Genomic DNA, 12,331 nt, shown 5'->3' on the forward strand with positions numbered 1-12,331 from the left:
TCAATTAATATAATATATAGTATTGACTGAATAAAGGAGGGAAAAAAACCCACATGATCATCTCATTAGACTCAGTTGAATTATTGACAAAATCCAATATTCCTTCATATTAAAAAAAAAACTCATAAAACAGGTATAGGTGGAAATTCCCTTAATGTGGTAAAGGCTACGTACAAAGAACCTATAGATAACATCATACTTAATGGTGAAAGATGAGTAAGTTCTCCCTAAGATCAGGAACAAAAAGCACATTTGTACCACTTGTATTCATCATTTAATGGAGGTTCTTGCTGGGGAAGTTACAGAAAATAAGTGTATAAGTTGGAAAGGATGAAGTAAAACTTTCTCTGTTTGCAAATGACATGATCTTGTTTATAGAAAACCCTGAGAGAGTCACCGCAAACTACAGGCAGTACAGGTTGAACATCTGAAATCTGAATGCAACAAAATCTGAAATGTCTGAGCGCCAACTTGGCACTTAATTTGTATCATCTTAAACTGTTTACAAAGGAAATGCATAAATGTATTACATAGATAAAAATATAAATGTGGAGTTATAATACAGTATAAATATTTTTGGTTTTTCAGAGCTATGAAAGATCGAGATTCATTAGAGACTGTGAGTAAAACACTCTTAATTTAAACTTGTACTTTGTCCTTGTGTTCTTAATAGACTCTGGAAAGTGTCAGGATACATAATCCTAAATAAAGAACCAGTGCTGACTCAGATTGCTCAAGAGATGTATCTATGAATGTGTGAGCTGGGAAACTCAATTCTTTTAATTTTACTATACCTTATTTTTACTGGTCTTTTGAATAGGCCCATTAGTTGCCTCTTTTAGTTTTATATTTAACCTCTTTAGCTTCAATAATAGCTTTGCAATATAGATTAATACCATTGTTTTATTATTATATTCATGAATTAATGCTTTCTTGTCTTAATGGTCAAGTAGCCAACTAACCTTTCTGTATTGAAATGCTTGCTTGCTTGTCATTATTACTAAGACTGTAATATTTTTAGAAATGCAAACAGATGCAGGATGACTTTGAATTGTTATCAGAGGAGAAACTGATGCTGGAAAATGAACTACAAAATCTGAAGGGGACAGAGGTAAGTATGAGAATGGCAAACAGTACCTAAACAAGGCTTCTTAGTTTAGGATGGGAATCAAAGAGGTATTTAAATGTATTATACAATGTTTTTAACATTAGTAATTTATAACAGCCAAACTTTAAAAAGTAAAATAATATTCTAAATGACTGTATTAGCTATTGAAACCAAAAAAGATGCTATGAAAAACATATAAAATCTAAATATTTCAAAAGACATTTCTAAATTAAGTAATCATCCTTACTGAATTATCAGTAAATTAAGGTTTTCAAATATATTTTGGATGAATTTTATGGTATTCTCAGCTGTTATGTAATGCATGCATTCATTCCAGTTTGCTATCCCAACTAGAGGGACTAGAAATGCCAAAGAATTAGTTTCCTTGTGGATTTTCTTTTTCTCTGTCATTTTTATACAGCTTGCACCATCAAACTATAGACAACAAAGTCAAATAGATTAGAAACAAATTTTTATTTGCCACTTAAAAACCTAAGGCAATTGGGCCAGCGCTGTGGTGTAGCTGGTAAAGCCACCGCCTACGGTGCCAGCATCCCATATGGGCACCGGTTCTGGCAAGTTCTGGCTGCCCCACTTCCAATCTAGCTCTCTGCTATGGCCTGGGAAAGCAGTACAAAATGGCCCAAGTCCTTGGGCCCCTGCACCCACATGGGAGACCTGGAAGAAGCTCCTGACTCCTGGCTTTGGATTGGTACAGCTCCAGATGTTGTGGCCAGTTGGGAAGTGAACCATTGGATGGAAGGACTCTCTCTCTCTCTGACTCTCCTTCTCTCTGTGTAACTCTGACTTTCAAGTAAATAAATAAATCTTAAAAAAAAACTAAGGCAAATGGCTGAAAAAAATATATTCTGGATAATAATCCTTTGTTAGATAAGTAGCTTGCAACCATTTTCTCCCATTCTTTGGGATGTTTCTTCTCTGTATTGATTGTTTCCTTTCTTGTGCAGATGTTTCTGAGTGTGATTTAATCCAAGTTATCTAGTTTTGTGATAATTTGTGACTTTTTTTTAAAGGATTTATTAATTTATTTGGAAGTAAGAGAGAGACAAGGGCAGAGAGGACAAAAGATAAAGTCTTCCATCCTCTGGTTCACTCCCCAAATTGCCCCAATGACTGGATCTGGCCCCATCCACAACTAAGAGCCAGGAGCTTCTTCTGAGTCTCCCACATGGGTGCAGGGGCCCAAGGACTTGGCCATCTTCTACTGCTTCCCAGGCCAAGGCAGAGAGCTGGATCAGAAGAGGAGCACCGAGAACTCGAACAGGCGCCAACATGGGATGCCTGTTACGCCACAGTGCCAGCCCCTGTAACACCTCCTTGCCTTGCTGTACAAGCAAGGATTTCTAGAATAATATTGAATAGAAATGCTGAGTCATAAGAATGGGCAGTTTTCATTTGTTCCTTCTTTTACATTTTCAGAGGATATCATCTTGTTTTCTGTGGTCAGTCAGTCTCTCCCTCTCTCTCTCTTTCTCTCTCTCTCACTTGCACTCTCCTGTGTATCATTTAAAGAATTTTTCTTTTTTTCCCAATTTGCTGTTTCCTTCTGCTTCGGTACATTGTTCAGGCCTGTGCTCACTTCCCAATTCTAAAGCTACTTCCATGTTTGGAAATGCTTAGCTTCAGCAACACTCTGCTTCCCTGTACCAAAATCTGTGTTACTTTCCTGTTGGCTGCTGCTGCATTTGCTTACTGCATTGGTTGCTTTAGGGTTATAGTCCTTGTCGTTAGTTTATTGAATCTACCTTCAAGCAATATTAAATCACTTTATGGGTAAAAACCTTAAAATAGTTCAATTTGTCCCTTCTCAGCCTTTGAGCTGTTGTTTCCTACACTATACTGCCTATGCCGTAAACCCCACAGCGTACTGTTATTGGGCTTGCTGTATGCTATTACCTTTTAAAGAAAGTTGAATAATAAGAAAAATAGTTTTTACATTTACCCATGTGGTTATTGTCCGTGGGCCTAAAATATGTCCTTACCAAGACGTTAAGGCCATCCATAGCCCAGGCTTGCCTGGACCCTCGAATGAAATAGCTTCCTGTTCTAGGTGTGCACTTTTGATTTGCATAAGCACGTGCTTAGTGCTCTCTAGCGATGCCCCCAGCTTTTTGTATTTTAGACTGCACCGGGGGAGTTCTTGGTCCTTCCTCTGGCACGAGACTGCTGCCATAGCCAAGTGCTCTGTCTCAGGTAGCCACGGAGGACTACTGCACGTTATTGAAGCTGATCTCTCTGTCTCTTCTCCATGAAAGTAAAGCCTTGTTCTGTTTAGTGTTTGGCTGTGTTGCTTGCTTGGTGACCTTGGTACCAAGGTACAATGGCAGGAGTATTGAGAGCCCTCTCTCTGGGATTGGTAGCCAATGCATGGTATTCTGCATAATAGTTGTTGTTTTTCTAAATGCTCTAATTTGTGTATTTCTGTATCTCCATCTGCTATCATTTTTTTTCTGCTTGAAGGATTATTTATTTCTGTTGTTTTATAAATCTGCTGTTAATGTATTCTTTCAACCCTTTGATTTTTTTCTTTTAAAGATTTTTTTTTTTAAGGAGTTACACAGAGAGAGAAAGAGAAGCAGAGAGAGGTCTTCCATCCACTGGTTCACTCCCCAGTTGGCTGCAATGGCCAGAGCTGTGCCAATCCGAAGCCAGGAGCCAGGAGCTTCTTCTGGGTCTCCCACATGGGTGCAGGAGCCCAAGGACTTGGGCCATCTTCTGCTGCTTTCCCAGGCCATAGCAGAGAGCTGGATCAGAAGTGGAGCAACCGGGTCTCAAACCGGTGCCCGTATGGGATGCTGGCACCTGCGCAGGTGACGGCTTTCCTAGCTATGCCACAGTGCTGGCCCCCTGATTTTTTTTTTTTTTTTAATCTTTTTGTTTGGTTTGATTTTTGCCTTCAGGCTTGATTTTTTTTTTTTTTTTTTTTTTGAGAAAAAGTTCTGGTTCGCTTTTTTTCTTCAAGTTCTTTACAGCTGTTGTTCCCTTTTGCTCTGACTTCTGTCAAGAAGTCTGCTCCCCTCCTTTCCTGTATGGGATCTGCTTTTCCCCTCTGTATGCATTTAAAATGTTTTTTAATCATTACTTTTAAAGAGCTTGATTATCATGTGTCTTGAGGTTGCTTTCTTGATGTTTTTATATAGTTTTGCAGTGTATAATTGTCATCAAATTTGAGACATTTGCACCATTAAGTCTTCAGTTTCTCCCCTTCTACCACCTCTCCCTTGCATCATAGACTCCAGTTACAAGTATGTTATTCCACTTGAGGTTGTCTTACAGTCACTGACAATAGGTTCTTTGTTTTTCATTGGGTTTTGTTTTTTTTTTTGCTCTCTCCTTATTTCAGTGTTTATTGATTGTCAATACAGATTCATTTTTTTCTGAATAAGAACTCCAAAAGCTCACATGTAAGCTATAAAATTATTTTGGGATATTAAAAAATTTTGTTAAAATTTATTATCATATTTCCCATATTTATGAAGAATTACTACATTTTGTGTTTAACTTGTGAGAAGTTTGCCCATATGGTAAATCTGTCCATTGAATGTTGTAGACTAAAACAGGAAATAACCACTTCATTCTTTAATAATTATTATGCTCATCTAAAATTTTCAATAATCTAATTGTTAATTTTTTTCTAACTTGATTATATAATCAAGTCATACATGGTAGTACAGAATTGCTTTAGAACATATGATCAATTTTTCTTTAATTTTTTTGAAATGCAAATTTTTCCAACAGGATTAAACAATTTGAACATAATTTGAATTTTATATATGTTTATGCACAATTTCATCTACAAAAAAATAAAAATAAAATACTAGGTGAAGGCAGAAAGCAGCTTGGCTCCCACTGTGTAAAGTGTAGCACTCCAGCCCATGTCTGGTGTTACAACTTTTTATTCCATTTCAGATACGCCTCCTTTTACTGCACAATAACTTGCCAATTGCAATCTATCCAGGGCTCACTTGCACAGATAAGCTTCAGGTCTTTTTCAAGATAAAGAGCTATATTTTCTCATAATATTTATGTATTCTCAATCTTTTAACTGTGAAAACCATGTAGTGCTGCTGTTTTATCATGTTTCTGTTTTGAAAAACATGACATTGACAGCACTTTCACATGACGCGGACCTCGCCCATTTTTCTCATACATTGCATGCTTTTGTATAGTGAAGTGATTTTCAGGAGGGCGTATGCCACATTGTGGTAGAATTGACCATAATTTATCTGAGAAATTTAGTCTTTTTGAATATATGTCAGCTTACAACTTATATTCAGCAAAGCACTGTTACAAATAGTCTAGCTGTATTATTCATTTTGCTTCTATTCAGATAATTTTCCTTAAAACATAGCATAGTGACTGTCAAAGTAAAATGGAAATCTCAGCCATATAAATTGTATTTCCCTATAATTTATTGTATCCTTAACCATTTATTTCTGGATTATGTAAACTTGCACAGAAAACAAGGTCTACAGATGACCCAACAAAGAAAGGTGTAAAAATGGAGAAGAAAAAAGACAAAGGAAAATATGAGGATTTGGAGGGGTGAGACATAAAGACACATGTTAATCTGTTTTTTCTTTGTTAATTTATGTTTTTATTTTATACAACTAATTCAAGGTTATATAAACATAACTTATTAGCAGGTTTTTAAAAGCACATTATCACATGTATAGTTTACTAAAGGGACCAGCATATGGTTGTGGGAAAAAGCTGAGGAAAGGAAGATTAAATAACAAAAGGAGATTAGAGGGGAAAATGAACCACCAGATGTTCAGGAATAAGTAAACAGGTCAAATCTTTAAATAATTAAAAGGAAAAAGTATTTATATTGTTTTTTTTGTTTGTTTGGGTTTTTTTTTGTTGTTTTGTTTTGTTTTGTTTTTTGACAGGCAGAGTGGACAGTTAGAGAGAGAGACAGAGAGAAAGGTCTTCCTTTTGCTATTGGTTCACCCTCCAATGGCCGCTATGGCTGGTGCTGTGCTGATCTGAAGCCAGGAGCCAGGTGCTTACTCCTGGTCTCCCATGTGGGTGCAGGGCCCAAGGACTTGGGCCATCCTCCACTGCACTCCCTGGCCACAGCAGAGGGCTGGCCTGTAAGAGGGGCAACCAGGACAGAATCCGGCGCCCCGACCGGGACTAGAACCCGGTGTGCTGGCGCCACAGGTGGAAGATTAGCCTAGTGAGCCGCGGCGCCAGCCGTATTTATATTTTCTTCCATGGTCTGGCTAATGCTTTCTAACTTATTAAATCCCTAGAATTTGTTCTTTTTTTAAACTGTACTCTTAATTGTGCATATTTTTATACAAACACCTATTTTTGTATAGGTAGATTATTGTAAAGTGGGTTTATTAAAGTGAATATTTTTTTTTAGTATTTTGTAAAAGAATCACCGTATTTTGAATTTGCTTAATCAAACCCTAATGTAAAAAGATAGTGGTTATTTTTTTAAAGATTTATTTTATTTATTTGAAAGTGAGACTTATAGAGAGAGGGAGGGAGAGAAACATAGAGAAAGGTCTTCCATCCACTGATTTACCCCCTAAAAGGACAGGACTGGGCCAGCCCAAAACCAGGAGCTTCTTCCAGGTCTCCCACATGGGTACATGGACCCAAGCACTTGGGCTATCTTCCACTGCTTTCCCAGACCAATAGCAGAGAGCTAGATCAGAAGTGGAGCAGCTGGGACTTGAACCAGCACCCATATGGATCCCAGCATTGTAGGTGGTGTCTTAACCCACTGTGCCACAACCCAGGACCTCAAAAGATAGTTTTAAAAAGAAACTACAGCCAGCGCTGCGGCTCACTTGGCTAATCCTCTGCCTGCGGTGCCGGCACTCTGGGTTCTAGTCCTGGTTGGGGTGCCGGTTCTGTCCCAGTTGCTCCTCTTCCTGTCCAGCTCTCTGCTGTGGCCCGAGAGTGCAGTGGAGGATGGCCCAAGTCCTTGGGCCCTGCACCTGCATGGGAGACCAGGAGAAGCACCTGGCTCCTGGCTTCGGATCAGCGCGTTGCGCCGGCCGTGGCGGCCATTTTGGGGGGTGAACCAACGGAAGGAAGACCTTTCTCTCTGTCTCTCTCTCTCTCTGCCTAACTCTTCCTGTCAAAAAAGTAAAATTAAATTAAAAAAAAAAAGAAACTATAAATTTACTCTCTGTTGAGTTTCCCAAATTTTGAAAAGAAAAATCACTGGACAAATGCTTTGACCTTTATTTTAAAGAAGAAAAAATGATCAGAGAAGAAAAAGTGACCAATGTACTTTGAAAATTTCTGCCATTTTTTAGATTTTTTAAAAAATATTTATTTATTTATTTGAAAGTCTGAGTTACACAGAGAAGGAGAGGCAGAGAGAGGTGGGAGGGGTCTTCCATCCACTGGTTCACCCCCCAGTTGACTGTTACAGCCAGAGCTGCACCAATCCAAAGGCTGGAGTCAGGAGATTCTTCCAGGTCTCCTATGCAGGTGCAGGGGCCCAAGGACCTAGACCATCTTCTACTGCTTTCCCAGGCCATAGCAGAGAGCTGGATTGGAAGTGGAGCAGCCAGGTCTCAAACTGGTACCCACGTGGGATGCCAGCACTGCAGGCAACAGCTTTACCTGCTATGCCACAGCGCTGGCCCTGAAAATTTCCATCATTTAACATAATAACACCAGTGAGAAGTTAGCTTGAGAAATATTATTCAGTTTTTTATCATTTAATCTGTATGGATTTTCTGGATTTTAAAAAATATGAATTCTTTTGTCAAAATTTCATACCTTTAAAGTGGTTGAATGTCCTCAAAAAGCAAAGCAAGGATGGGCATTTGGTCTAGCAGTTAAACCAATGATTGGGATGCCTGCATCCATATCACAGTAATATGGTTTGAGTTCCTGGCTTCTGGCTTTGGTCTGGTCCAGTACCAGCTGTTGCAGGCACTTGGGGAGTGAACTGGTGAATAGGAATTGTCTATCTGTCTGTCATTTTCTGCCTCTCAAATAAAATAAAAAATTTTAAAACAAATAAGTGATACATTTTAAAATATCATGATGCATTTGAATTATAGGAAGATGACTTCAACCAAACAAACTAAAATGAAAGATTTGCTTAAAGTCCAGGTAACACACACTCTCTTTCTATGTGTCTATATTTGACTAATAGTTGTATGATAATTATATACATATAGACGTTGGTATGAATAAAAGTAGAGGGGTGTGAGTGAGTGTGCACTAAAATTCTTTCTGTTGTATGTCTTTTTTAGCTTACTCTTATCAGCAAGTTTCAGACAATAAAATAAGTCCAGACATATTTGTGTAATAGCAGGATTATGAAAAATCCTATGATTTACTTGGCTACACTAGCATTTTAGAAGAAAAAGTATCACTGGGATATATAATAGGAACTTATAATTATGTGACTTATTATAAGTTCCCTTAATCTATTTGAAATTGACATTTTCCATTAGCCAAGTGGGTAAGACAATAGGTATTCTATCAAAAAATGTAGAAGTTGTAAGAAGAAAATAAGAAAATTCATTAGAAATTATAAGCTTTACAGCTTACTCTGTTTTATGTGATCCAATAAAAGGAATATGAATATCTCATTATTTCATTTTGCCTTTGGAATACTTCTTTTTCGTTTATTTAAGTTAATTTCTTAGTAAATCATTACTGTGAGTGGCTAAAGAAAGGTGGTGTGTGTACCTGAATGATTGAAGAACCAGATAACGTAAATTCGGTAGAAGATGAGAGGGCTGCTTGAGACCCTGAATATAACATTAAACTCAACTGTACTAGTTTTCTCTGGCTGCATAACAAGTCATCACAAATGTAGCAGCTTAAAACAACTTGTATTATGTCAAAGTGTCAGTGAGTTAGGAGTCTGATTATGGCTTAGCTGTGCCCTACGATTGGGATCTCAGCAGGCTGCAACCAACATATTGGCTGAGCTCCATTCCATTCCGTGATTTGGGGGTCACTCTACTTCTGGAGGCAGTGTTCAGTTTCCTGCCACACGGCCTTTTCCATAGGCAGTTCCTGTCTTAGGAGCTTCATGTGGTGGCCAGAACTCAAGTGGGCAAAGCAAAAACCACAGAGTTTCTTACCATCTGACTCAGGCTAGAAGTTCTTGAAGTTTTTTCACCATACTCTCTAAAGAAGTCCTCAGGACAGTTGCTGCACAAGGGGAGGACTAGCCTACACTTGTAGGGTAGGAGGAATTGGTGGCAGTCATTTATAGAAATAGCCTATCAGAACATTCAAGTTTTGTAAATATCCTACTGACACAAAATAATGAAAATTTCCCTGGCTGGATATAGCAGTTAACTTTTCCTAACTAACAAATTACTCTAAAATGTAGAGCAACTTTATTATCTCTCTTGTGACTGGGTGGAAGTTCTGTCTGGGTAGGTTCGGCCTAGGTTGGCTGTCTGAAGATAGTTTCCCTCACGTTTGAGGTTTCCACCTGGAACAGCAGGGCCTCTTTCCAGAATCTTACCCTCCAAGAGGCCTGCCCAGGCTAAATTTCAGAGGGTTTCCAGGAAGGAAGGGAACAAAACAAAACCTAAAGATCTCTAGAAGGTCAGATCTCACAAAGTGCTGCTGTATCCTACTGGCTGAAACAGAAACGTCACTATGTACATTTTTGAGGACTTATTGAAAAGGGGGAAGGAAATGCTGAATTTACTGTAGTTGTAATTTGCTAGATTCCTGGTCAGTTTTCCTCTGGGAAATCAAGAGGAACTTGTAATTTCAGGTATCCTCATACCTGAGAAATATATAGTTAAATGCTTGTGTTCCAGTCATCATTGTGGCTATCTGTGGACTTTAAGTAATGTAATAATTGTAAAAATAAATTAATGAAAATTGCCAAAATGAATATATCTTCTCCCTTGTTCCTTCCTAGAAAGAAGCAGTTGCTCTGGAAGTTGAAAATAAAATTCTCCAAGAAAAACTGAAACAAGCTTTACAGGTAAAGGTTATCATACTCCTTTAAAATTAACAAGAGGGGAACTACCCATAAAAGGTGTTGCTGTTCTGGCACAGAGGTTGCGCTGTAGCCTGTGGTGCTTTTCAAGTCCGGCTGCTCCACTTCCTATCCAGCTCCCTGCTAATGGCCGGGGAAGGCTGTGGAAGATGGCCCACATGCTTGAGCTCCTGACACCCATGTGGGAGACCTGGATGGAGTTCCCAGCCCAGGCTTTGGCCTGGTCCAGCCTTGGGCATTGTGCCCATTTGGGGAGTGAATCAGCAGATGGCAGTTCCCTCTCCCTGTGTTCCTTTATCTCTGTGATTCTGCCTTTGCAATAAATAAATCAATAATCCTTTTCAAAACATATATCTATAAAAAGCTCTTTAAATGAAAAATCTTGACCTTAAAAGCATCTGCATATTATACTGTTTGTCTAATTAAAGTTATATTAATTTTATTCAATAGAAATGTATTAATAAAATTTAGTATTCTTTCTTGTCAAATATAGTAAGCCAGAATGAAAACTTTTTTATCAGATAAGAGCAACCTATTTCAAACTTACATACAGTATATTTAAAGGAAAAATACTGCAGTATTGCAATTAAACTCAGTTAAACTGGTCTTACACTTCTATTTTTCTAATTATAGCTAAACACTAAAACAAAAAATGAAAGAAGCCACAAACATTTTGTTAGGTGATGAGGTTATTCATGAGTTATCTTCTTTTTGACCTATCCTTTCATACAAATATAACTAAATAAAATAGGTAAATAAAATAAAAACTAAATAAAAATATAAAAGATGACATTTTAAAGAATATTTTCATTGTACTAGAAATTATTTTCTACTTTTTTTATTCTTTGATATTATAGGTATTAATTATTCTGATTACAACATGCCACTTCTTGTAATATATATTTCTTATTAATTTTTAATTTGCCTGTATAAAAACTATGGCCTTATAAAAAAGGAGAAACCTTAATGTATAAAAATAGTCCTCAAAAGTAGAAGAGTTTTTTTCACATCATTTAATTTTAACTGTGGAGCTGTTAAAGTATTGATTATACCAATGGCTTAATCTAGCTTCCTCCTACTCAATAAAAATAAAGGTTGAGAAATAAGATGGGCATAAATGTATACAGAATCCTAAAGACTGCAAGATTAGCAGGAGAATATCCTAGACAACACTTGATAAACTGGGACTTCTTTAAAAACAGGAAGCTGAAAGAACTAAGAATCAACTTGAGTATCTCCGAAATCAAGAGAAGTACAAGGTATCATTGGAAAAGGACACTACTAAAATAAAAGTTAAAGATGAAGATACAAAAAATATACCCTTGAAGCAAGAAAAAAAATCAGTAGTTTCAGTTACAGATGAACAAAAGATCAATGATAAAATCCAAAAACATCCACAGGTAAGGAAATATCCAAAACAGAGGTAGCAGTAAGTGTTGTAGAAATTTGTCTTTCATAAGATCATTTACTTCATATTTATATGTATATATAACATAATTTGAAAATTTTTCAAATTATCTATGCTTTTTTATTTAGACTTTCCCTCTTTTACCTTCTGGATATATCAGTTCATTATAGACTTAAGAACTACATTATAAATTAAACTACGCAACTTCACAGTATTGTTGAGTTAGATTTCAAATATAGGTCTTTTTACTTCTGTAATCGTACCTGAGCTATCTTCTTTTGTCTATATGGCTACATTTGAACACTTAATTTGTTAATAGCTTAATGCTTTATATTTCTTAGTATTTTTCCCTAAATCCAAAATGAAGGTTTTCATATAAGCAAGTTAAATAAAGAAGAAGTTAGATAAAATAATATGATGAATCTTAACAAAAACAGTAACTTTGTTACCTAATATGTCATGCATGTTACTTTCACATGGGCAAGTTATTTCTAATTTTTAATGGCTTACATATAAGTTCATGCACACCTAACATCCTATATATTCAACTCAACGTCAGTAAACATCTCCTAATTGCTAGTTTCTTAGCCTGGATGATGCATGTAATATCATTTATTTAGGTTGCCCTGTTCTGGCTAATGTTGAAACCGATGAAACAGATTGATACTGGAAATGGCAAGGAAATCGCTCCCACTCATTGTCTTCGTGTCCTTTTCTTATAATAATTCTTCAGTTAACTATCATCTTACTGTTTTCTCAGCCACTCTATTACAATCATTTGTGTCAATGTCACAAAAAACCTACTTGCCGCTGTTCCAAAGGATGCTTCATGGTT

General features: G+C 37.0%; 1 protein-coding gene across 1 annotated transcript in view; it reads left to right on the plus strand.

The window, feature by feature from the left end:
- The window catches only part of CCDC7 (coiled-coil domain containing 7), an 85,182-nt gene that overhangs the window by 63,793 nt on the left and 9,058 nt on the right, over window positions 1–12,331 (plus strand). Inside the window, exons 10-15 of the mRNA XM_062211463.1 lie at window positions 589–619; window positions 1,022–1,111; window positions 5,589–5,674; window positions 8,170–8,221; window positions 10,008–10,073; window positions 11,291–11,488. Of these exons, the coding sequence (XP_062067447.1) occupies window positions 589–619; window positions 1,022–1,111; window positions 5,589–5,674; window positions 8,170–8,221; window positions 10,008–10,073; window positions 11,291–11,488 (523 nt within the window). The remainder of the gene's footprint in view (window positions 1–588; window positions 620–1,021; window positions 1,112–5,588; window positions 5,675–8,169; window positions 8,222–10,007; window positions 10,074–11,290; window positions 11,489–12,331) is intronic.

This window comes from Lepus europaeus, chromosome 14 (genome assembly GCF_033115175.1).
Source record: "Lepus europaeus isolate LE1 chromosome 14, mLepTim1.pri, whole genome shotgun sequence".
NCBI lineage: Eukaryota > Metazoa > Chordata > Mammalia > Lagomorpha > Leporidae > Lepus > Lepus europaeus.